This window comes from Manis pentadactyla, chromosome 6, assembly GCF_030020395.1.
Source record: "Manis pentadactyla isolate mManPen7 chromosome 6, mManPen7.hap1, whole genome shotgun sequence".
In the NCBI taxonomy this organism is placed as follows: domain Eukaryota; kingdom Metazoa; phylum Chordata; class Mammalia; order Pholidota; family Manidae; genus Manis; species Manis pentadactyla.
In genome coordinates this window covers 54,215,215-54,242,856 of record NC_080024.1, presented here as the reverse complement: position 1 = coordinate 54,242,856, position 27,642 = coordinate 54,215,215, and the positions used below count along the sequence as shown (strand labels likewise).

Sequence of the window (27,642 nt, the reverse complement as noted above, 5' to 3'; positions counted from 1 at the left end):
CCTCAGAGTAAATATACACACATATATACATATATGTATATATGTGTGTATATTTACAAAATGAAAATTATAGGAGGGATTATGTAGTATCATCAGAATTTACAGAGCTTTTTGTTTTGAGTTAAGAATATTGGGGAGACCACATTGACAAAAATTGCTTAAGGCTGTTCAAATTGTCTTTCAATATTATTTAAGAAAGATTATACAGAAAACAAAGTTATTTTCATTTTATTAATAGTATCAGTAACAAAAATATTTATCAGTAATTTGTTGATTTTTCCATCTTTCAGTGGGTAACCAAGATGACACAAACCGAATATAAGTAAGTCCTCCACTGGTTCATGCAACAGTATAATCAGTGTGATACTGTAATATGTAGTGATAGCAAATGCTTCTATTCAGGACTGAAAGACAGATGGTTTGCCCACAAAGTCCTGGAAGAAAGAATTTAACTATTAACCATATCCCCTAATTTTTACAATGTTGGTCCACAAGTAAGCTGCATTTCTAGACTATACTGCTATAACTTCTTTCTCCAAAATGCCTGGAAAAAAGCATAAATTAATGATCTACTATGATAATTATTTGATATAATACAAATTTAATCATTAATTTATTTTGGGGGTCAATATAAGAAATAGTCATTTGTAAAACATTCTGTGTAAAAACCACTATAGAAGATACTAAAGTTTCTGATTCAATGTAGCTTATATTAAAAACTCATAAGTCATATTACTCAGTTCTATGTAAAAGTTGTCATTTTTTAAGATAATAAATGTCAAGTAATTCACGTTTTCTTTTTTAATCTTGACTTCTTGGAGGCTCAGAATTAAATATTATGTTTATATATATCTCTGGCCTAGGCTTTCTTGATAAAATATCTCCATATTTATCATGGAGACCTTTCTGCTTTATTGCCATGTTTCCATTTTATGTTTGCTTTGCTTAATTATTCTAATCTTGCAGAACACAGACAACTTCTAATTGCACTAGCGAATAATTACTGTCAATAATGATTTTTAGTATTTAGTTTTTTCCTGAGGAAACAAAGTCTCTTCTATCTGTTTTTCTAGTCATTATTACTAAAGAATGGAGAAACAGGGGAAATGGAAACATAATGGACAAAGAGAAAAAAATCAATATAAAAATCAATCAGGAGTAAGACATTTTAAAATTAAGTAACTTTGAATCACTGTGAATTCATAGCATAGGAAGGTAGATGTAGCAGGAGAACATGGGCTTTCAATCACAGGTTAGCCACTCACTAGCTGTGTGGCATTTGGAAAGCTATTTAATGTCACTCACCCATAAGACATGGATAATTATAAGCTTCTTGTGAAGAGTGAATGATAAAATGCCTAGCATAATATAAGTACTCAATACAAAAAAGCCATTATTATTATATTAATGTTACTATTCTGTTACTCTGCAGCCAGTACCACAGCCTGCAATTCTCACATTTTTCAGGGATCCCTGGGTGCAGCAGGAACTCTAGTGCTATTGAGTTTCTTAGATTTGCAGTAGGTTGAGAAATGAGTATCAGTGTACATTTTCATTATATGGGATGTAAAAAAAGACAAACAGGAGGATTATCTTCTAAAGTGATAGAGAAACTTTCCTATTGTCATTTTCTAATCCTATAATCAGAAACAGAAATTAGGATGGAAAAACAGAAATAGAAAATTAGGATGGAAAATTAGGATGACTAGAATCAGAATGAAGTGCCTCCCACTTCAGTAAAAGTTGTTATATTACAAGTTGCTGAAAAAAAAATAATGAATTTCCAGGGCTCATACAGGTGGTTAGAGTCCGAATGGATATATGGTGGATTATTTTTACTATAGTTACAAAACATAATTCAGAAACTTAAAAAAAAACTGTCTTATGCTTGACATTGTGCTAAGCAAAAGACTATGTAGTGGAGAGCAAAAAAAAATAGTTGCTGCTATCATGGGGCTTAATCAGTGGTAAAAAGGTACAATACATAATAAATAATATATTATTACCAACAGCACTAAGTGCTATGATGCAAACCACTGGGTGGGGTAGAGAAAGTGGTGAACTATATATACAGAATGATCAGGAAGGGTCTCTGGAAAGATAGAAAAGGGCCAGTCAGGGGGAAGAGTTGGGAAAATCATTTCTGATTGAGGGAATAGCAGGATTAATTGCCCCAAGGAGAGAAAGAGTTTAGGGATATTCATGGCATTAAAATCAGACTGGTATAGATATTCAGTCAAGGATAAATGTAGCAACAGATGAGTCTAGAAGGTAAAAGGGGGCCTAATCCTGCAAAGCCATGGTACAGAAGTTGCCTTTAATACCAAGTGAAATGGAAATCCATCAGATGTTTTAAGTTTAACAGGAACTAACCTATAACTTAACTCATCACTGTATGATGAGTTGTTTGGAGAGGGCAAATGAGGAAGGGGAGCCCGATTACACAGATATTGCCATGTTTGGATGGCATATTGCAGAGGTGTAGTTTGGAGTTGCAAGAGCAGAGCTGAGAAAGTGATTCAGGATACATCTGGGTAAGTGGGTTGCCAGGACTTGCTGAAGTGCTGAATCTTTGGAAGGGATACTTGAGAAAAGACTCAGGAAGCCTTTCTAACTTTCACGATTGAAGATAACTTTTGAAAATTCAAGGGAAAGGCACCCACCATTTTTATGCACTTACTAATGGAGATAAAAAATAAAAAATAAAAAATTTCATTTCCATGTGTCTGTAGCATATTGATTTCTTCAAGACTGCTTATTAATTTAGTTGCCTTAAGTACATTTTGACATTTCTATAGGCTATAGATAAAATGTTTTATGTGGCATATGAAAAAGAAGAAAATTTAGCATGTCACTATATTTACAGAATTCTTTGTAATCTTTCATTGAATGGAAATGGAAATTTTGTTAGCATTTCTTTTCAGTTTGCCAAGTTCTGCAATAGTTCCTTAAATAAAAGACAAAGTATACTTCCTTCAGTAAATCGCACATACTCCCTTTTATCTGTGATTCTCTCACTGACTTTCTGAACTACTATTTTGATATTTTCAATTTGTTGTTATGGAAAATCAAAAACTCACACACTTGCCTAAGTTGTTTTAAAAAATAGGAATATGGTTATAGAAATTCTTTTGCTCCATCCCTGCCTCTCCAGTTTCAGATTTTTAGTACCACCTGGCACAGTTGAGAACAGTTTCTGCACTAAGAAGGGGGGGGGGAAGGTGTCATTTCACCACTCTAATCAAACTGTTATTATGACATTCTTTATTAAAGTGAATTAGATATGGTTAAAAAATACTCAGAATAATCTGGATAATCATCAAGTGGCTGTTATTTTGGATAATACAGGTACAAGCCAAGAGACTACAAGCTTTACTTGCTGTGGTTATAATATATCTTTACATCTTATGGAATACTTTTTGCAATGCATTTTCATTTACACTTTTAGAAACTGGGTAAAATTGCAACATTTCCAGACCTGGCCTTTGTGCATCTCCGTATCAATAGGTGTTTCCAAGGGGTGGAGAGAAGTAGTCCATCTCCATATCAATAGGTGATTATAAGGAGGAGCTAGAGCATATCTGGACCTGAGAGGTTGGGTGGGGTTCCTTTTTCTGCAGTCAGGTTGTGAGAGACATGTGAGCAGAAGTGCGTGACTACTTGTAAGCAATAAACGGGTTTCTCCCACTTTATTTCTCTCTTTGACTGATTTTGGTTTCAAAGGTATTTAGCCCTAGGATTTTCTCCCCCAGAGTTACAGAAACCCAAGTGTGTTTGTCATTTTTCCTTTAGCAGAGGACAATTAAAGTTTATATGTTCATTAGAGGTAATGACTTGAGATGTTCAGAAGATGAAAAATGTAATCCTATAAATTTAAGTACACTGACAAAAATATTCTCTTCTTCTCAATTTTATTAGTTTCAAATGTTAATGTTAAAAGTTAAAATAATATTTATATTGCATATATTAAGCTATAATGTAATTGCTTTTTAATATAAGAGATTTCTAATAGTTTTCAGAATTGCCAGGTGTGACATGTTTATTTTTAATTTTATTATTTTATTTTTAGTTTTAATCCTCAAAAAACTTGTTTCCTAGACAGATAAAAAAGCTGTGTCCTTAATGGCTAAATGAACATAAAGTTGGGTCACATTAACATGTATTTCACATTAGAAACTATGGTGCTTCTGGGGCCATCGAGTATTCCTTGCTTCAGAGACAGATGTTAAAAACTCTTTGAAAGTGAACACAGGACAGCTTTCCTCCCATGATGAGAAGAGGATAGTCTTGTCTCTGTAATGCAGAGAAAGACCTGCTTGATTTTGGTATACAGTATAGAATTCAGTTTATGAGGTGTTACATTTTATTCAAGTAAAATCAGTTGTGTAACATATGAATGTGGTATAATTGTTTTTAAACATTTATTCACAACGTTTCATTTGAGGGGAATGATCATTCAGAAGTTGTTGCTTGAGTTTCTATATCAATTTTAAAGAAACAAAAATAATAAATCTAACACATGACATTTTTGTTATAGGTTAGTTCATCATAGTCATAAATATGTTCATTCGGGTACACTTATCACTGTAGTTTTCCTCAGTAAGACTTGCATAACTTTGATATAATAAGTATATTTCTTGCCTTTCAAATTTTACCTGGAGATACTGACAACTTCACTTACCTTTCCACAAACATTCCAGCTTGAACAGCATGCACAATGCTCCGAAATTTTGGTTTTTCCTCAGATTTCTTTTTCATCATCCCCATTTTCCGTGTAAAGGTAGAAGCCAACCAGTCCCGGACTTCCAACGGGACTGAATCCGACTGGATGTCGCCGAGCTCATCTTCAGTATCCAGCAATCTTCTACAAAAAGTAATACCAATTGAACTTTAGGAAAAAGTGAAGAAAAATGAATAACAACAAAAGAAGTATTGCTATAGTATTTAAAATACAGCAAATCCTTCTCCGACCATTCCTTAATATGAATTATGGAAATAAAAGAAAAATGATTGGGGAGGGCTTTGAATTTCTCAAGTTGATTATATTCTGAAAGCAAGGACCAGTGGACTTGAGCATTTGCATCTTTCCAAACATTTAAGTACAACAATAGCAGCCTGGAGGTATCATTTGTTAATATTAGTAATATACTATGTTAGTAATGAATAAAATTAAGATAAGATAGGGCAGAAAATTCATAAACAGATATCTGTTATTAAAGGAAGCAACTGAAATAGAAACACTAAAGGGGGTTGAAGCTATAAAAGTTGTCTTATATTTAATCTTGTGTATATATAGTACAAATAGTACAGGCTACTAGAATAAAATCTTGGAGTTTACATAAGTCATTTACATGAGCTATTTCATTTTATTAGTATTTCTAAATTTTAAAATTATAATGTAAGTACTCTAAAAGATGAATTCTGATAACATCACCTGTAAAAAAAGTGAAAAAGATGAAAACAAGTGGATTATTTTGAAAGTTCATTTTAGGCATAAGTGGAAGAGAAACACCTCTAGTTAAGACCAAATGCTGTTTTGAGGGTGGAGAACTGAATGCTGTAGAAATTCTGGCCAAGGAAATCAAGTGGGTGAGGGATGAGGTGAACTGGAACAGAAAACACTGCCCTGCTGCCCTCCTGCCTAAGCTCCAGACAGATGTCATGGACTGGGCGGATGAGCAAAAAGAGCTGCCATTAAAGCTGGTCAGTTCCAGTGACCCACAACTTCCTAAAGGTCTGAACTGGCCACATAGTATGAAAGGCTCCCCGCAAAATACAAAATGCTTTATGGAGCAACCAGGCTTTGCCTCTGGGAAGAGCACAGGCCAGCTCTGCTGGTTTTGTGATTTGGTTATTTCTTTGTGTATCAATTTAATAACTCAGAGCTATTTCTGGTACACGTTAGCTTTGACCTTTAGATTCCACTCACTTTGGTAAATCTCTGCACAGAGTCAGACCTACAGATCATGAGCTGATGGAAGGTAGCCAGAGACGACAGCATGTGCTTAGGCCTCCAGACCAAGTCACACATCCTCTCAAGAGGGCAGGGACCAAGGAAAGGGCAAAAAAGCAGGAAGCCCACCAAAAGCATCCACTCTACCAGAGAGAGGCTCAAAAGATTATATGCTTCCCCTCCGTGCTGCTCTTTTCTATAAACAATCAGAGGACAATCACTTGCAAATATTTATTTTTCATAGTATTAAATAAGTGTGAATGCATTTATGAAATACATTATGAAAAACATTATGAAAAAATACACTTAAGAAAATATAACTTATTTATATTATATATAAATATACTTAAAAATATAACTTAAGAGTTGGAATCACAAAACTAGATGTATACATATGAAGATAAAAATGACTTACATAGTTGAAAGTCAATATTGATTAACACTTACTGTATATTATTTTTAACTTTCTTTTGGTTCTTACATTTGGATGATTTTGATTTACCTTTATATTGACATTGTAATACAAAGCAAAAACTTTTTTTCTCCTTTTTTCCATTTTAAGTGAGATTCCTCAGCCAATTGCAGCAAGATACCACACAACATGGTTTGAAATTTTCAGGGCTAATGCCATTTGTATTATTATTGATTGTGCCATTTCTATGTTTTCTTATGTGGTGATCAAACAAAACCCCAGAGCAGGACAGATGGAATGGGAATCATTGTGGTGTAATCCTGTGATGCCACCATGGTCCAAGAATTCTATTGCTGTCTTGTTTATCAGCTACTCTAAGTAGAATGGCAGACATATAACAGTGGTTGCCAATTGCTTTTTTGCATATCTTATGTTGATGACTTTAAGGCTATATGTCCTAAATTCATTAATTATCCAAGACAGATCATCAAACATGACAAAATCAGCAGATGGAAATGAGATTCATATAGGAATGTGGTACTTGGCAGTCTGGTGATCCTTAGTCACAATGAATGATTTATTCATTTATTAAGAAGGAAAGAATATACAATCGTAGGGAGAAAGAGTGATATGAATTAGTTGATATAGGAATAAAGGAAGACTGTGTAAAGAGAAAAGCATGGAGTATGCTACTGCATAACTAAAAAAAAGGAAATCTTGAAAAAGCAACAAAGACCTCTGTAATGGTTAATTTTATATGCCAACATGGGTAGGTGATGGTGCCCAACTGTTTGGTCAAAAACCAGTCTAGATGTTGGCTGTGAAGGCATATTTTAGACGTGATTACCATTTAAATCAGTAGACCGAGTAAAGCAGATTACCCTCCATAAGGTGAGTGGGTCTCATCTAATCAATGAAGAGATAAAGCAGAGGTCCCCTAAAGAGGATGGAGTTCTGCCTCTAGACTGCCTTTATTCTCAAGGCTGCAACATTTACTGGCTGGAAATCCAGTGTCATCTTGCTCTGAAGATTTGTACCTTGCCAGTCCCTGCAATCACATGACCCAATTCCTTGAAATCAATCTCAATCTTTTTCTCTCTATATATGTATAGATTATATATATAGATAATCTATATACTATATATATAAATAATATAGATAGATATATAGATATATGTAGATGGTAAGGTTGTGTGTGTGTGTGTGTGTGTGTGTGTGTGTGTGTGTGTAGGTAATGGCTAAGAAAGAATATTTCCATCATTCTTCAACACTATATGTTAACTACCTAAATCAGATAGAAAATAAAGTTACAAATCTATTATATTAATATTCATTTAGTAGAGCATCTCAATCCTACTTCTGGTCTTAAAATACAAAAATCCTATTTGCACTGGACTAAAATGTCATTTTAGCTATTATGGATCTAAACACCATACTGTTCTTTCATGGCTTAATAGTTCATTTATTTTTGTTGATGAACAATATTCTATGGTATGGATAAACTATAGTTTGTTTATACATTCTACTATTGAAGAACATCTTTGTTGCTTACAAGTTTTGGTAATTATGAATATGGCTGTTATAAACATTTTTGTGCAGAGTTTTTAAACTCATTTGGATAAATACAAAGGAGAATAATGGTTGGTTTGCACAGTAAGGGTATGTGTAGTTTCTTAAGAAACTTCCAAACTGTCTCCCAAAGTGGCTGTATCATTTTACATCACACCATCAGCAATGAATGAGAAAGGCCAAGACACCATCATCTCTGTCCTGGCTGACTGCAGTAGCATCCTAACTGGTTTCCCAGCTCTTGTACTGACCCCCTCCAATCTCTTTTTTCCCTTGTCATATTTTTGATATCTACATTTTCCACTCATTTTATTTTTGAAATAAATTCATGCAAGTATGTTCTGCAGCCAGAATGCCCCTGCTGAAGTATTAGTTAGACCATGTCAATTCCTCATTCACAAAGCTCTACATAGCTCACCACAAGCTTTGTTTCCACCCTCACCTCTTAACCAATTCCCTCTTACTCATTTTTCTCCAGCACCACTGGCTTCCTTGCTGAGCTCAAACCTGCCAAGCTTGCTTCTGCTTCAGGGCCTTTGCACTTGCTTTTCCCTTTGTTTAGAACCTCTTACTCAAGATATTTGTAGGTATCATTTCCTCACTGCATTGAGGTAGAGAGGGCTTTCCTGACTGTCCTACTCAAACAGTAAACACCTTTATACTTTTTACCCTGCAACAGACTTCTTAGCACTTACCACTACTTGAAGTCATGCCATAATTTACTGGTTTGTTTATTATTTTATGTTTCATCCACTGGACTATAAAGACCTTGAGAGCAGAAACTTGGTCTGTTTTTGTGTATGATTGTATCACTAGCATCTACCATGCATGCCACAGAGAAGATCAACATATATCTATTGAATGACTAGAAAATATCCAAAAATATGTGCATGAAACTATTATAAGCTCACCTTTGGGGACTGGAGTGAGGATGGAGATGGTGGAAGTTTTTGTCTTTAAGGGCCTGTATGATTTGGTTGTATCCTGGACAAACTCACTGTTGCCAGTCATCTCCTTCACTGCCTTTAGGTTGAGCTGCCCATGAAAAAACCCTTTACAATTTTTGAAGCAAATTACAGGGAAAAGTGTATACTTGGTGTGGAAAAGACATTAACATTTTTTATACTATTTTGAATTAATGGCAGAGGAAAGAAAAAAAATTAAAAATTGTATGCACTGTTTATATGCTTTTAGTAAATAAAGTCAGTATTTCTCTTAGAATACTAACTCTTTTGCATCCATATATAATGTAGAGTATGGTAAGGAATTCCTAATAAAGACATAAATAAATTGTAGTAGATTCATTAAGATAATTGTTCCAGTTTAGAGAGAAGAAAGTTGAAAGACCAATAGATAAAACCTAAATATAAACAAAGTTTTTAAATAACCTAACAAACTTAATGGTGCATATTTCTACCACTCCTCTCATCTCTCTCCTCCTGATTCCCTTTGCTTTTCCCTGGCACCTGCCTCACCTACTCTGTCTTCCTCTGAGCACCACAGTTTGTTCTTCAGGTCCATTTGATCATGTTAGGTAGGGCAGGAACTATATATAGTATACTCTATATACTATAGTACAATATGGGACAGTAATTCTGGGCTTTTATTAGAGAATTATCATAAACCACTTTCCATACATTTATCTGAGTACTTACATAAGATGATGTCACATGTAAAACATATGACTACATTTTCCCCTCGTTTTATTTTTGAAATAAATTTGTGCAAATGTGTTCATAAGGAATCTCAAATACTATAATTAATTTTGCTTTTAAACCATCCAACAGTTCAGTTGCTCTTCATCCTAGTGTTAGATGGCAGAGTGAGTATAATTGTTTACATGATGAGTCTTCTTAAAAAATGAAGACTTTTTGTCGAAGAGCCTTAAAACATGAAAAGAATAGTCATAGTGGCATTTCCTTAGGCATTCTTAAAATGCAATCTATAGAAAACAAATGATAATGTCTAAAGTGTTATCACTGTTGACCTCTGAAAAAGCTTCCACTGGTGTTTGATGCAATTTTGTGTTTGTTTGTTTCAGTCCCAATGGACTCAAGAAAATAAGGTGTCCCTAACTGTGAGCTGTGTGCTGATGGGAGGCAGGCAAGCTGTGAAAACTGACCCTGGATCCAATCAGTGCTCAACTGATCCCTAGGAGCTATTTATATTTTAAATTTTCTCTTGAAATCAGATGACACAACTCCCAAAGGATTTATATTTTGAACTAGAAAATTTGCAGGGGAAGGGAATAAAGGAGGCGGCCACGGAAGGAGAGGTCATGGGATTTTGACTCTTAGGATTATATCAGTGAAAATATTTCTGTCCACAGTGGACTCTTGAAAGTGGTTACACCCATGAACCCACACAGTTATTTCCAGACAAACAGTGCCCATATTAACACCTATTTTGTATTAAAATTCAAGTTCTGGATGCAATTAGTAACTGCCTTCTCAAGTTTGAAATTTTATTTTCCTGCCTTACTATTATGAAGGACACATTTCAACAAGCAACTAACTCATTCAAGTCTGCCTCTAACATATTCTGGGACCAGGGCAGGAGCACATTTTCCCCAAATACCATATAATTAAATATTTTAAAGTTATATACCAAGTGAACAAATTGTTACGTGTATTTTATCCTCCTGACTTTTAATAAGTTTCACAAAAGCCTAACAAGTTGAGTCTGAATTGAGTATTCTCAGCTCCTGTGAGATAAGGCTGGGCAGCTGTGTGCGGCTGTCCCTCTGCACCTACCTAACATGCTGCTCAATGTCCTCACTGCAGAGCAGGCAGACAGTGGGGCCTCCTCGTACAGTCCCCATCAACCTGCTCAGCCTTGAAAACAGCTGCTTTGTGGCCACTCTTTAGGAGGGCGAGGGGGACGCACCAGCAGTGTCTTGGGGCCCCACGGGAGGAGAAACCTAAGGAGCATGCCCGTCAAGACGTAGGAAACAGACATGGGAACCTTTGGGCAGAGAATTCTGGGGTCCGAGTGTCCAGAATATGGGAAAAAGGGACAGGCTCAAGGTTATTCTCGGCCTTGGAGTCTTATCACCCCCATGGGGAGAGGCACACCAAAAGAGGGCCATTGTTGAGCTTCCTAATGTGGGGGGCATTGCCCAGGTAAGCACTTCCACTGGCCCTGGACTAAGGGTGGTACTGAACTCAGATGTGGCATACATCTTCCAAGTGAGCCCTTTGGGCTGGCTGGGGGAATTGAGAGGTTGATCTTTTTGTAGTATTGGTATTTTTGGGGTTTAGTAGTTCCTTCATAGGCAAGTCCACTAGTGTTATTTCATTGATTAACACATGTCTGTGCTCTGAGCTATCTGCACCCTCAGTCCCGTCCCCCAAAAAACCATAAGGATAATACTGAAGTTTCACTTGGACTTCAGAACTATCTGAGGATGGATACAGATGATAATGCCAGCTAACTTTATTGTTTACTTACTATGAATCAGACCAGGAGTCAAGCATTACCTCATTTAATCCTTACAATGCCAACATGAGGAAGATACCATTCAGTACCCTTATTTTACTGATTAATAAATTGAACACAGACACCTTAAGTGGCTCAAAGTCATACAACCAGGATTGGCTATACCACTTTGAGCTCAAGTCTGATTTCAGAGTCTGAATTTTTAACTGTTGAACTATCCTTCACCTCAAATGCATATTTTTCTTACTAAGTTCCCAGACTACCTTCACATTTGGGCAATAATAATATAAATAGTCATTATTCTCCACCCCATCTCTACCCTGAAATTCAAGATTAAAAATAATTGATCTTAAAAAAAGTTAAAAGGAGTGTGGACCACCAGAGAATTTTCGATTGAAGGAAGCTTAAATCTATTTTCCAAGACTCGTATGTTGAATCATTTTCTCATAGAGAAATACATCTGGATGGTAGAACTTCAGGGTACTTTGAAGTACAATAAATTAAATGTCAGGATACAAAAAGGTAATACATTTGAAATGCCATATTGACTTGTCAGTAACCTACTTCCTGACTGTGAAATATATTTGAATTAATTCTTCCAGGCCACCACCCAAACACATGTAACTATTTATTATTTATTCTTTGTCTTGTTCCCAAAAGGAGTTAAAATGGCAGGCTCACAAATTAATTTCAATAATTATTTTTGGCAGTTTGCTTTCCTTTCTCTGGTCACCTGATAGTTTTGTTCAATGTTTTCTTTGGTCTTATTAATCTGTTCGTTTTTTCTTTTAACTGTGAGAAAACAACCATTATATCTGAGTGACTGTGAAACTGAACACTTGGGCGGACAAGTCAGTTATGCTGACCTTAGCTCAGTTCTCAGGAGGCAAATCTTGACTAAAACAAGGTCAACTAAGGAGAGTGTTAAAGTTAGATGTGGCTTCCTCCAAGTGAAGACCTAGGAGGTCTTTATGCCTCCTCTGTACCCACCCGAGGAAGCAGAGGCACAGGCAAGAGAGGGCTTGTCCCCCTGGACAGTCAGAAAGGGGCAGGAGAATGTTGGGGGAGGGCTCTCAGAAGGAGTCAATCTGCCTGGACAGTTGAGATCAAGACTGTATTTTTGGAGTCAGTTGGGAGATGAAAATGCAGGCAGTGAACAAAGTGAAAAACTGCCCTAGGTCTCAGTGGTGATTCCTGGCTTCCTACCAGGAAGTCCTCTTGGCTGAAAAATATCTTTGAAAACATTCCATTAGGCACAAAGCTTCACATTCTACTTACTACCTATTTTTTAAATTATTATTAATAAGCACCCCGTGTGGGTAGAACTGTCTCTGGAGACAGACTCCTGGCTTCATCACCTATTCTTTGTGTGGTCTTGGGAGACACACTTCATCTATCTGAACCTCAGTTTCTTTGTCAATAAAATAGAGATGGTAATAATACAACCACTAGGGAGCAGTTGTCATTATGAAATGGATAAATGCACAGAAAGCATTTAGAACAGTGTCTGTCACAAAGCAAGCCCTTGAGAAACTCCCAGTTACTTATACAGCTGCAGATATCCTATTACTGACATGTAAAAAAAGAACGGTGTCATGCCATAGGGATGAAAGTGTTTGAAACACTTTGGGGAGAAGTTGGTCAAAGTGTCTTTGGGAAGCCAAAGAACAACCTAAGGATTCTATGAATTGTGAAGAGGCAGTGGGAGGAATCTCCAAAATACTTGTTACCCACTTAAAAATTTTACCTAGGAGAATAGGCAAACTTATAAAGACAGAAAATAGAATAGAGGTCACCATGGGCTGAGGGGAGGGGACGAGGAGGGGTTAGTGTTTAAGCAGTACAGTTTCTCTTGGGGATGGTGAAAAAGTTCTGGAAATGGAGAGTGGTGATGGTAGCACAACACTGTAAATGTACTTATTTCCACTTGAAAATGGTTAGAATGGTAAGTTTTACGCTTTGTACATTTTACCACAGTGCAGCTATATCTACCTAGTATTGACTTTCTTCCTGTCCCACTTTTCAGGGAATAGATATGTTGCCTCCTCTAATAGACATACTCCATCTAACTGTGTCTTTCCAAGGACGACTAAGAGTGCCAGATTGGAGAAAAGAGTGGGGCTGCAGCCCAGAGATGAAGCCTAAGAACCAACAGTTTCCCAGATCTGGAAGAGGTGTCCACACCACAAACCAAAGGACAGGTTTGCATCCTCTGTGTCTAAGACTTGCTGCTGTGAGGCACTGCCAACCTCCAATTCAGCGCCTCTTACATATTGCCCTTATTCCATGGTTAAAATTTCCTTGTTGGAGGAGGTCACTCAGCACCCAGTTGTCTTGTATACCACTTGGGGCAATATTTGGGCCACACTGTTTTGAAAGACCTTAAAATTCTGACCTTAAAATTCTAACCATTAAATTCTAACATTCTCTCTACATCTCTCTTTTTTGTAGCCTTATTTTATCACCCTCTAGTCCAGTAGTTCTCAAGGTTGTCCCTGGACCAGCAGCACCTGAGGACTTGTTAGAAATGCAACATCAAGGCCTCTACTCCTGACCTATTAAATTAGAAACTCAGGGGCTGGAGCCCGGCCTCTGTTTAAACAAGTTTCCAGATGATTCTGATGAATGCTGATGTTTGAGAACTGCTATCATCCATTCAAGGCTTGCCAATTAATAGAAGATCTCTGCCAAAAAAATAAGATTTAATTCTCTTCTTTATCGAGAACTTAGCGGCACTGCTTATTTCCACAGGCCCATTACCTCACTGTCAGAGATGGAGAATGTTAGTGAATTCTATGGGAAAGGGCTGGCAGAAGAATCTCTGTAAAAGCATCTTAATGAATCTTTCACATCAATATTACAAATAAGAATGACCTATATGTTACTTGACTGCAAAATAGAAAAGTCAATTCTCAACTGAGCAGAGATGAAGAATGGATACTAAAAATGCTTTGGTATATTTGGAGGTCAGGAGTATAAGGGAAGACAAGTAATATATTTCTTTCTAAACCCCTGAGGCCAAAATAGTAGGGATGCTGACAAGGCACAGTTAATAGTAGCCAAACACAATAGCAAAGCAATTATCAATGTACACAGAGTGTCCTTTATATAAATATCTGTTGAATAAATGTAGAAATGTATAAAAAGGCAGAGTCATCTTAGAGGTTGTTAAGATATTCAGATATTTGCAGTGGTTAGGTGAGGAATAAAGTCATTTTTTCTTTGTTTCTATGCATATACTGTATATGCTAACATTTTCAGTCAGGTCCTGCTTCATATGTGAAAATACAATATCCCAAAATATATATTTTAAAATATTTCCTGTTACCCTGTGATCCTTTGTCCACATAGGTAGCCATGATTTCATTCATTGACTCAAGTTATATATGACACACAATAACCTGAAGGGGGAAACTCTTGTTCCTGGACTTAAGTTTCAAAATCTAGGTCCCATAGAAGGAAGAGATGCCCAGGCAAAGATAATGGAAGAACACATGATGTCTTAGATAGAGCAGGGTTTCCATTACTTGGACTATGCAAAGATGTGTTATGCAAAGGAAGACAGAAGGGATCTTGAGAAGGACACTGAATTGTGCCTGAACTTCCTAAATAACTAAGACAGACCACGAGGAGGGGGACAGCACACCCCCAAGTAAATTCCAGGATCCTGGGCCAGAGGACAGCTGGATGCCCCACCCCACCACAAATGCCATTTCTGGGGGAAACCTGGAAGTTCAGCAAGAACCAGCCAGAACCCAATGGAGAACTGGCTGATATGTGTCTAGACAAATAATCTCAAAGACAATGGTGACTCAGACTGGATTGATACAGATGAGAGAAAAGTGAGGAAGAACAGAGAAAAAATTTCAGAGGTAGGCTAGCTGATACAATACATTAAAATAGAAAATACCCTCTTATTGAATGAGAAAAAATTTAAGTATCTGATTTTCAAGTACTGGTTACTTGCCAAGAACTACCTAAGCTGTTTGATCCATGGAATCAATATGTTTTATGAGCTACCCTGGAAATATAATCAATCTATTACCTTATAGTAATAAGTTTTCTGAGAAAATAGAGTATGAATTCTAAGTAGCTAACTTAGAAATCAAACATTAGTGTTAGGAATTATTATTAGGATAAGGTAACTCCCTGGAAGGAGTAGAGATTGAGAACACAGGCTTGGGATAAGGCCTATGTGACTGCTAGGATGCTCTCAAAAGCAAATAAGGTCAAACCTAATCTAAAGTGGCTTAAGTAATAGGGACAGTTATTATTTTCCTTAACAGGAAAGCTAAAGATTGACTCCAGTAAGGGCTTTTTAAAATCATCAGGTCAGCAATATTACCAAGAACACAGGTTTCCTTCACCTCTCTGTACTGCCAACTTTAGCATTATAGTCAGTGTTAGGCTTACAACAAGGCAGTTGTATCCGTTTCAAGCATCACACCCAGACACAATACCCAGAGACATGAGATTCCTTTTCTATGGGGAGGAAACCTTCCATGGACACCCCTATCATTCTGTGCTTTATATTTCATTGGCCGGAATTACATCACATGTCCATGTCTAAACCTACTGGTTAGAGAATTGGGGGCTAATTACTGGCTTGAATTAATTAAGATTCACCCATCATGAGTCTGAGGCTGGACTTGGTCTTTTGGTTTTTCAGGATCATTTGGTTTTGCAGAAGAGGTGAATAAGTGGGCAGAAAAATGGGTTCTATTGGCAAGGAAGAAGAGAAGAATGGATGTTGGATTTAAGTTTAAACTTGTCTCTGACACTTATTATGCGATCCCAAGCAAGTCAATTAGTTTCTTTATGCCTCTAATTTCTTAACTTTATAAGTGGAAGTAATATAAGTATTTAATTCATAGGATATTTTGAGAATTATATGCAATCATAAATGTAAATTACATATCAAGTTGCCTTGGGTATAGTTAGTTGTCAAACTGTACTGTTATTTGTAGCATTATTAGAAAATAATAATATTTAAAGTTACAGCTTTTTAAAATGCAGGAAATTTTCATGTATATTTTATTAACCCACAGTATCATAACCAGTGAGATCGTATATAATTCATGGAACTTTTTTGAATTTGGTCAGCCACCTTTGAAAAGATCTGGGCTTTTTTTTTTTCACCAGTAAGGCTGTTTTTGAACATTTATAAGTAACATACCACAGATGGACAGAAATAATGTGCATCAATCAAAACATATTACCACTTTTTCACACTCCATCTACAGGGTGAGAACAGCTTACAAATACAGCACTCCATAAACAGCCACACCTCCCCACAACTCACACCATAAAAGTGAAATTCATAAAGATCATAATTTGCTTTTTAACGATCACTGAGCTCCATTAATGTCCCAGCACATACCCCCAGATTGATTTCCTTCTCCACATGGAAGCAATCTAAACAATACAAGAGCCCATATCTATAAATGTTCCCCCATGTATAAGCACGTTATAAACAGCTCCCTACTGCACTCTCCTGGCACCCACAGAAGTTTAGGCATGAACAGGTCTTTAAAAGGAACTTTGGGGCCAGGAGTAAAACCACAGAATTCCAGAACCAAAAGAGACTGAAGACTTCATCTTCTATGTAAGAAAACCAATGATTAGAGAAAAAACAAGAGTCTTTGTCCAGAGGCTTACTTACCGTTGGTAGGAGCAAAGTCAGGACAGGAGCTGTTCAGCATTCCACACAGAGCCTGATCCAGGTACCCAGCATGTGGTGCCAACATAGGCATTTTTGTTTTCACTCTAGAGGGGCCACAGTTGTACCTGTTGTTTAGGAAAGCGCTCTCCTCCAGACTCGGTTCTTAGGCATGTGATTTAAATAAAATGGACCTCCTGTCTGCCTTATGAAATCAACGACCACTGAACTTGTAGAGCCAATTCTCTTGGACATGATTGTTTGAGAGATAAGCATACTACCTAATTAGAACTGACAAAACATAAAGGTTATGTTTGTTGGAGCCTCTGGAAAAGAAACCCTTTCTCATTCCTGCTGCATTTGAAGGTATGAGGGTATAAGGCATAGAAATACTGCCATAATGCTTGGAAACACTGCCACTGATGCTGGGGTTCTTGTTCACAAAGTTGAAGAATGAACTTTGCAAACACTCAAGGTAGAAGAGCAAGGTAGAGATTTTTATTTAGAGATAAAGCAAGAGGACAGAGCTCCTGGCTCACACCAGGAGGGGACAAGAGAGCCCTGGGGTGGTGTATTGTCTAGGGGTTTCATACACAATTGAGAGACAAGGGGCTAGGGATGTACACCTGCTAAGTGGTCCCAAAATGTTTATCTTTGAAGAGACATTAAGTTTCTTATTGGTCTTCCTGGTTATTTACAAGAATTTTACTGCTCTCATTTCCTCCCAGGATAGCAGCTTCTGGTCTGGGAGCATATCACTTAAGACTGACTGCTTTGCTCCCAAGGTGGGCTGAGTTATTGTCTGTTTGTTAAGAAACTTACTTTTTAACTAATTGGCTTTTAAGATGCAATCCTATTTTCAAGATGGAATCCTTTCTGTTTTTATTACATTATTTTGGCCTTGCTTGCTACATTGCCCAAGTTGCAAATCATTTGGTTAGGGCTGGAGGAAGAAAAGCAGCACCTGGGTGAAGTCAGAAAAACAAGCTGTGCCCCCCAGCAGGCCAAAGCAAATCCCACCAAGGATTATCTTGCTTTTTTTTTCCCAGAGGCCCTCACCCTACTCTAAGCCCATGGTCCCTGTCTCACCACCATCTTGCTATGACTTGTAAGATCGGAAAAGGTTAATCACAGAGCAAGCAAAACAGAGAAGTTGGTCCCTTGACATTATTCTTGCCCTGAATCACCTGTGCTTATAGTCAGCACAAGCCATCAATGTGTCGGCAGTGAGAGTTTCTCTGAGGTGGTTTGTTGGGTTTCCTGTCACAACTGAACTATTCATGAAAGATGAACATTAGTCTAGCTTTTTTCTTATTGCCTTCTTGCCTGCTCTGGCTCTAAGTGTCCGAGGAGTACTCACAAGTCAGCACTATCACGGCATACAAGTGATGGACCACAAAGGCGCTGCTCTCCACGTCACACGGATCCCAGAGTTTTACAGCCCGAGGTCCATACTGTGGTCATAATTATTGTAGCACTGGTACCCATGCTGAGCAAGTGAGTTTACTATTAATGCTAATCAACCTTTGATTTTATAATGCTACTCATATTGTGCTTATTTGAAGACCCTTGGCTGTGCACTAGTTAGCTCCACCTTCATCTATATTTTCCCTGTGTACTTGGTTATTTATCTCTTTTCCTAGGTAACCTCTCTAAGATAACTGCTCAACCTCATCTTTCTATAAATATTACTTCTCTTTAATCTTGTTTTTTCTTTTTTTACTTTTCATCTCCAAGTTTAAAATGGAAGACTTCCATCCTAAAAAAAAGTATGAATATAAAACACATGAGTGCATGTCCCCATTAGTAGATTATACTATCTCTGCTTTTTCCTACTTTAGCAAATTCTTGAGAATAGTCTAATTTCTTCTGGATCCATTCCACCTTATTTCTTCATGCTACCATAATCTGGTTAGTAGCTTTTTCTCTTTTTTTGCTGAAACTCCATTTCAGAGGCATTAGAATTCTCTTTGCTGCACCCGATGGTTCTGTCCGTGGCATTTGATTTAGTTGTTTTAGTAACCCTGTTCTCCACTGGCTTTTGGTATTTCATATTCTTCAGATATAATTCTGGCTCCTACTACTCTTCCTAAATTTCCACTTTAGTAGTTCCATGCCTAACTTTAAATGTCTGTGTTCCCCATATCTGTCCTGAACTACCCTCCTGCTCTGTACCTCTATTTGGCATTGTCATCCTCTCCCTTGACTTTAGTCACTAGGCTAACATGGTGACCCATACTAAACTCTTGAGGTTTAAAAAACCCAAGAGTTTTTAAAACCTTAATAATTGAAAGTGAGAAACTCACATTTGAAAAGTGAAATAATCTGTTTTATTCTACAGAGGCTTTATTTTACCTTCAGAGGCAGACTGCTCTTTTGTTTTATGAAAAATCTTTTGAATGGACCTTTTTAGTACACAAAATAAGGTAAAGGTCCTTCTCTGGCATAGAGAAGATTGAGATAGTGTAAAGGCAGGAGGCTAAGCATTTCTGAACTGTAATGTACGTGGTTGTTATCATTGTGAGCATAGCTGCATCACTGCAGATCCTGTGTCCTTTAGAAAAAAATGTTTTTTTCCTAAATATGGATTTAGACTGCATAGTATTTGAGTCTCAGTGTTGATCCTGGAGATGAATGCATAACTTGACATTAATTTTGTTAGCCCCCTTCTTTTCTCTTGGTCTTGGAGCTTGAGATACTAAACTCAGGATAGGGAAATATGTTGAAAGGCACTTTCACAGGGGATGCTAAGCTGGCATCTGCAAGATGGACTTAGACCTTAGAGGATGCAGAGAAATATCTGGTCCTCTCTGTGGGTTGTGGGCTCTGAGAGTGCCCACCAGTAAGGCCTACAGCTGGAACAGCTGATTCTAGCATCACTTTGGGGAACTGGAGGCAGGGATTGAACTCATACTTGAGGACAGTACCCACCTATGGATTGCAGGACTTGAGGGGAAAAGAGTGATGTGGAGAGGAATAATTCAGTAGTTTGAAGCCAGAGAGGTGACAGCCAGGACACATTGGTAAAATAACTAAACACTCACTGGGTATTTCTCATTAATTTGAGGATGGGGAGCATATTAAAATAACAGAGGATTTCTAATTATTAAAATCAAAATAAAGCATCAAAAATAATCATCTGAGACCTCTTTGTTATTTCCAAATTCACATTTCTAACTGACCCTATAGTTTGAACTCCATTGCTCATATATACAGTATGTTCTCGTGTCAGGTCAGGGGTTTCGGATGGTGAGGACGGCGATGTCTCTCGAGAGCAGGCACTGGAGACAAGGCTCACGGCGCAGGTCTAATTTGATTGAGGCTGGGTTACAGCTTATATAGTGGGCTCTTTTTTGGTTCTTGGAACTATACTACTTAGGCAGCCTCTAATCACAGCGGCACTAGCTAACCGCACTATGTGGGGAGTAGGGTAGGAGAGGGCAGGTCTCTGTGCTCAGAGCTTGTCTTCTGGGCACACAGTGTGCTGTGACTTATTCCAGTGAGGTGGGTTTTCCCAACTAGTGGGCCTTGGGGCCGGGGATCTCAGTAGCCCTGGTCTCTACCCATGCCAGATCCCACTGGTACTTCCACTGTTTTGGTCTGGGCATGGCTCTGTTCTCAGGCATCCCTGAGGAAGGCTATGAAGGCAGCTGCTGCTCGTTGTCTACCCACAATGCTCCAGACACTTTTTACATTCAGTCCTTTTGTTAGAAGCCTTATATTTAAGAATGAGCACAGGCAGCTTTGCTGGAGAACAAGACTCATTAACATTAAGCAATACCCGCAAGTCCAATCATACCTGGTTTGGAATCTGGACTTTGTGCAATTCTTATGCCATGTTATTCCCTTAGGTTATAATTTAGGCTGCTTTAGTATTTGTTCTCTCCCATATGTCAGTGTGTCTGGGTTTCTCTAACCCTGAGGCTCCCTGTTTCTTGTTTGCCGCATTTGTCCTTGTGTATACATTTATCTTCACAGCTCTTGACCCATTTCTAGCCACCAGCTATATGCACAGTTATACTCCTGACTTTGCTGACCAGGTTCTCAACAAATATTTGTTTCATGAGTGAATGTTCCTTGATAAATCATGGTACATGATGATATCATTGTACTTGATAGTTTCCGAAGTGCCCTGGACTTCACTCACTTTCTACCAGATGAACTCCTTGAAGTACTCGGGACATCCATGCATTCTTGCTCAAGTTAGTCTCCCTCAAAATGAAGGACCCTTAGACTTAGTAAGACACAAAGCCAAGATGTTATTATCAAGATGTGTATCTAATTAAGATTCCTTTCCATCAGTTTACACTTTGTTTTCATTTCCAGGGATCTAAAGCCCACCTGTCCTCCTTTTTTTCCAGAATCAAAAACTGCTCTCAGGATATTATTTGATATCTTCACTAGAAAGTATAAGTTACTATCTTAACATGTTATATATCCTAGAGGTATCTGCACTTTTATTAGTACAAAAAAAAATAATGGTTGTTATTTAACTTTTAGTTGGTCAGGTTTGTGCTATATTTAATCCTCAGATTCGTTCTACGAGGTCAGAACTGTCATTCTCATTTTACAGATGATAAAGCTAGCAAATATAAATTAAATAACTTGCTTAAAGAAAAGAAGTATTGCATGGAGAATCCAGGCTTTCTGAACCGAGACTCCATGCTGTGACTATGGCAATAGCAAGATTTGGATTGGTTCACATTAACAAAATAAAGTTAGACATTGTATTGTTAGGTTTGGTAAGCATGATATCCATCTCTGAAAGTACACCTCTAGTCAATGCCTACCCTCATGAATAGCAGCAATTCATGAGGCCAGGGACGCCACTTTCCTTGGCAATATCCCAACCCAAATAAGGACAATCAAGCAGAATTCTTTTTTTTTTAAGGCCACATATTTCTGGATTACAACTGTGCAGCTTTGAAAAACAATAGCCTCTAGGGACACGTCTGAAAGCAGGACTCACAAAGTCCTGGCATTTGCATTTGAAAATGTCTCCTTAAAAGACCAATAAACAGCTGTATTCATTAGGGAGTTGTGCTATAATCCCTCTAAGAAGGTCGAAATTAAAATTCTATCAGAAACACTGCTTTAATTTTTCTCACTTAAATCATCTTTCAGGAGTTTTTGTTGTTGCTGTTTCGACTGGTTTTCTAAACTGAAGCCCTGAGTCGCTAAGGCTCAGCAGGAAAAGGAGCAGGTGTGTGTGTGTGGGGGTGGCGGTAAATCAGTTCATAGTTGCTATTTTATCTTGCTTTAATATGTGTTGATTTCTTTTTGTAGTCCAGTCCAAATTAAAAAAAAAAAACCCTCTCTGGATGCTCACTGAAATATTGTTCTCTAGAAAGAGAATTTTCCATTAAAAAACATCTCAGAAGTCAACTGGTGTTTTATTTAAAGTTTAAAAGCAACTACATGCTTCTTCATCCATCCTCTTTCTAAATCATCTGTTTTACTAATATTCCAAAGGCAAATGCAACTTTGACAATGATAACCGCATTTCTACAAAAACATCTTCAGTGTATTACTGCATATGACTAAGTCTATAGGAAATTAAACCACATCAAGTATTGCTCTAAAATTTTTTGAGCTGATATTTTGATCATAAAATCACAACCTTAACAGATACATACAAAGTGACCTCAGGTTTGTGGCATGATGGTAAATATTTAACCACAGTCTTTCCAGGAAAAAAACGAATAACAAATCCTGATTTATAGCACTTGCCAATTTCCATGGTGTAAATACTACCACTGTAGTCAATTTCAAGCTACCAATGTGACATCACTGAAGAAGGCAGAGCTGAGAAGAGAATCAATGCCAGTCTGCACACCACTGGGTCCGACAGCCCTGAAAGCCACAAGCTTTCATCAAAACTTGTAGTAAGTCTCCAAAGTTGCCTTTTGGTCAGATGTTACTAAAGGGATGCAGATGAAAATTGTGCTTAATTGTTACCCAAGCCCCAGAGTCCAGCTGCCAAGGCCCTCACTCCATTTTGAAGTTCCTCTTTGTGTTACCTCGGGTAAGCTGTGTAACTTTTCTGTGACTCTATTTCTTCATATGTAAAACGGTAATGTCTCATAGGATTGCTGTGATGGTTAAATGAAATTGTGCATGAAAATGCTTAGAAGAGTTCTTGGCCCAGAGCAGGCTGTAATAACAGGCTATTAGTAATAAATGTTGGGTATGGTTTTTCCAGGATTTACAATTCCAACTGTCAGAATGTTTTATACATGTTATCTAAATATTTTAAAGATCATTAAAAACCGTCCTGCTTGATAGCAGTACTCTGAGAGGAGCCAGTTATAGAAAGAACACTGTTGGAGGTCATATCTTAGTTTCCAGTCCCAGTTTTGCCAAAGCCTAGGTCTGTGACCTTCGGAAAACCAGTTTACTTCTCACAGCTTTAGTTCTCTCATTAATAAGGTGCAGAAAGTAATGATCACCCAGCCAACTGCAGAGGAGGTAGTGAGACTAATACGAGATATGAAACTAAGAGCCCTGGAAAATGGTACAAATTTGGATATTATTATTAACCCAATTTAAAAATCAAGATGTGATGGAAGCATTTAAATAAAACAGTGAAATTTTTGTACCATTTGAGTAAAAATTGGGAATGATATAGTGTTAAAACTGGGGTGTTTTTGTAAACAGCAAAAACAAAACAAAGCAAATAATTCTACCGCAAAGCAGTTAAACATTTTTTTCCTTCACACCAAAGAACAATTTTCAAATGAAAAGGAACTATACTTTGAAATGTAACATATGTTTAAATGAATTTGGGATCATGGGGAGCTAAGTTAACTAAATAATCTAAGGAATCATAATTTTCTGGGAAGAAAAAACAACAGAAAAAGTAATAAATGTGTCATGTAATAACTTATCAAATGAAAGACAAGATAGTTAGGCAAGCCAAAGAGTTAGCATTATGCCATTATAAGATGAATAATGTAAATCTCCAAATATTTTTTAAAGGTAAAAGGTACAAATAAATATAAAAAATAAAATGTTAAGAGCGGATTGAAGAAATCTTAAACATGTTCAGTCAACTTGTGAATTATAAAGAGCACACATGAAAATGAAGCAGCAAGGAATTTATAGGAGCAGCAGCAGATTATTTTTTTTGATTTGCACTTTGAATCTCTGTTCGCTTAGAGGAATTTTGTACATTTATATACACTCAGGGAAAGTTAACCAAGAAAACAATTCTGCATAAGTTAAAAACCGAGAAGTGAGCCTGTAATTTTTTTTTCTTATTTATGATGTCAAACCATAATTAAACAGAGTTCTGTTCTGGAGATGAAAAAAAACAAAAACAAAAACACTCATGTAATATAGCCCTCAGCATGCTCCTTTCTGTCAGTTATTGGTGAAAAGTCTCATTTTCTGATATTTAAAAGTTCAGTACCTGATTTAGGAAGATTTCCAAGTTTCCTTATTTATGGGGGAAAAGTTAAATGAAAGGCTGAGTATATAGTATTGTATCTTTCATGAAAGGTGGAAAGAAAAATATGAAATAAAGAGTTGTAATAAATCATTGGAAATATACATAAGAAATTCATGAGTTGGAAATTTGAGTAGATTGGGCCACGGGAGGAGCCAAGACTTTTATGAAGCATTGTTTTAAATTATTTGATTTTTAATTATGTGAATGTGTTATCTATTGAATCTCCCCTAAGTTCAGGCCTGACCCAGGCAGGACACTCACGGAAGGGAAGAGGCAGGGTGGACGTCCTCACTCGCTGTGTTCCGTTTCCTGTCCTACTCTGCCATGTCTCATTGTTCAGCAATATGCTGAGGAAAGGCAGGAAACCATGGGGGTCAGAAGTTCTTACAAGACTGGTGTGCTTGCTGTCATCTATGTGACAAGCGCCCAAATGCTGGCTATTTTCTCCCCGGGGGAGCTTTCGCTGGCCCTCCAGGGACAACTCTCTGCACCTAGATGGCACCTTGAACATGGTATGTTCTCTGGTGTTTGGGCTGAATTTCTGTGATTCCTAACCTGGCTCTTAAATCAACAATCACCCCATGCAGCCTCTTTTTTACTTTCTGAAGTGAGTATTCTTTGGTCAATCCCCCAAAAAGGCTCCTACTCTACCTGTCTCATGACTTTGAAGAAACTCAGTGCCCTTTCCATGCTAAACTCTGGAAGTGCGCATATCTCCTTCCATAGGTCCTTCTTATCTGTGAATTCAAGGTAGTCCTAATCAGCCTGCCACCTTTACCTTTTTGAGATAGGTTGTTTAACATCATTACTAGCCTCTACCCATCATAACAGTAGCATGACTCCATTAACCAAGCCAAAAATATCTACAGACAGTGTCAAATGATCCCTGGAAGACAAATTGGCTACTTAGAGCCACAGCACAAGGCTAACAACTCTTTTCAAGTAAATCCCCATTTCCTAATCTCCTTACCACTCTGCTCATTATGAGGCTAAGTGATGAGGTTTAGGTGATGAGCAGGCACACATTTAGGAATGTTCCCTAGCAAGCCCGCACAGCTCCGATAGATGCATCTCATGAGAATGTGTGGGCATGTGACACCCATATTCTCAGAGGGAACTCTGAAATCTTGAGGTAATAGGAAAATCCTTATATCACAGAAAATCAGCATAAGCCTACATCTGTATCTGACATTTAAAAATCTAGGCCTAAGACAGTGAGGGTAGGGGGAGAGGGGACTTTAATTTGTTCATTTTATGACTTTGTTGTCAGACTATTTTTTGACATTCAAGCATTCGAATTAAACATTTATGAAGAAGAACCTTTTAAATTTTAGTAAGATTCTGATTTTGGTTTCATGACTAACATATGCTAAGTTCATATTTGAGATAAAAGTCAAGAAGGAGGAAAAAAGGTAGAGAGGCAAAGAAGATAAAAGGGAGAAGTAGCTAAAATTTACCTTGTTTCATCAATATAAACAGCTTCCAACACAGATGCTGCATATTCAATGTTCTTCTTTAAGTCTACAACGTTAACATCACCTTTTTCCAGCTGCTTCACTAAGCATCTTAGTCTATTTAAAAAAAGTAGGAAAAAGAGAGAAATTTAAAAAGACATTTGTTGTAACTATATGGGAAATAGTCCAATATTAAATGTACAAATTAAAGATATCATTTAACATTTTTTTAGGCCATCAAATAAAAATATTTTCAGGGATTTTTAGATGATTTCCAGCACTAAGACTTAGGGTATGAAGACAAGTTAAAAATTTCAACAAGATTATTTAACATTCCTCCATCTATAAGAAACATGTTATTTATCCATGGAAAAAAGCCATACCTAGATTAAAACTTCTTATTTAGGAAGCTACAAATTATTACTTTTTGAACCACATATTTTTATATGATAAAATATTAGCAGAAAATATTGAAAAATAAATAGTGTACTAACAAATCTTATTCATACAGTCAGCAAAGCAAAAAAACACAAAAATATCTACTAAAATATGTTACTTAGAAATAAAAATTAAGCTTGGCTTTGAGGCTTGCATGAAACACTGCATGTGATGATAATGGACCAACACATAGAGTGTTTTGAGATTTTTGTAATGCTTATGACGCAAGTACATCATACTTAGTGAAATTGCCTTTTATGTGCAAAAGTAGAGTTTTACAGTTCTGCAATGGCTTAAAAATATACCACTCATGTATCCTTCTTCTGAAAATTACTTGATATAGCTTGGTTGTTACTGGTTATGTGATGTAGTTTTAAAAACAATAAGCCTCCCCTTCTTTCTAAATAACTGAACTCTTATTATTTGAGTTAGCAATTTTCTCCACTAAAAAACTACATTTTCCAGGCTCTCCTGAAGCTATATTCTGGCCTAAGAGAATAAAGGAAGGTTGTTGAATAAGACTTTCAGAACAACTATTTTGAACAGGGCTAACTCAGCTGAAAGGGGTTCTCTTTTATCCCTTGCCTTTTCCCTACTGCCTGGAATGCAGTGAAACTGTCTGAGGTCCAGCAGAGAAGGAGGATGGAAGTGGCCTGTATCCCATGTTGTGAATCTCTCTGAATGAAATCACCTACCTCTGGACTTATTCCATATAAGATAAAAAAAATGTTGCATATTAGGCACTATTATTTTGAGATTTATTTATATACAGTGGAACCCAATCCTACTGATAAGTCAATAAGAAATAACTCAAAGAACTCAAGAATGGATTAACTGTCACAGAAAATGACAGGTGACATTCGTGGGCAACTACCCACAGCTGCCCTTCCTAACTCATGACAGCCTGCCCCTGTTCACAGGGGACTCATCCCATCGGCAGACCACACCTGATGAAACCTGGGACGCCAAGAGGCTGTAGTACTTGCACAATCAACATGCTCTCTCACACACATGTCTCACTGTAGCTTAAAAAACAATAGCAAAATTGCTATATCATGAGGGGTATAAACCTGTAACCTAACAGAAGAAAGTTCTCTGAAAAAAATACCCCAAAAACCATTACCTCCCAATTAGAAAATATACTTAGGTAAGGTTATAACTCTGTAAAACCATGACTACACACACACACACACACACACACACACACACACACACACACATAAACTTACTATGTCAACCCAAGAAGACTGGAAGGAAATATATACTTTT

At 37.2% G+C, this 27,642-nt stretch overlaps 1 protein-coding gene across 7 annotated transcripts in view; it reads right to left on the bottom strand.

Annotated features, from left to right (window-relative positions):
• PDE1A (phosphodiesterase 1A) overlaps nucleotides 1–27,642 on the bottom strand; it is a 346,655-nt gene that overhangs the window by 61,994 nt on the left and 257,019 nt on the right. For all 7 annotated transcript variants that reach the window (XM_036879374.2, XM_036879377.2, XM_036879378.2 and 4 more), the window contains 2 exons: nucleotides 25,939–26,052; nucleotides 4,682–4,864 (listed from right to left, as the gene is read on the bottom strand). In XM_036879374.2, coding sequence (XP_036735269.2) covers nucleotides 4,682–4,864; nucleotides 25,939–26,052 — 297 coding nt within the window. The remainder of the gene's footprint in view (nucleotides 1–4,681; nucleotides 4,865–25,938; nucleotides 26,053–27,642) is intronic.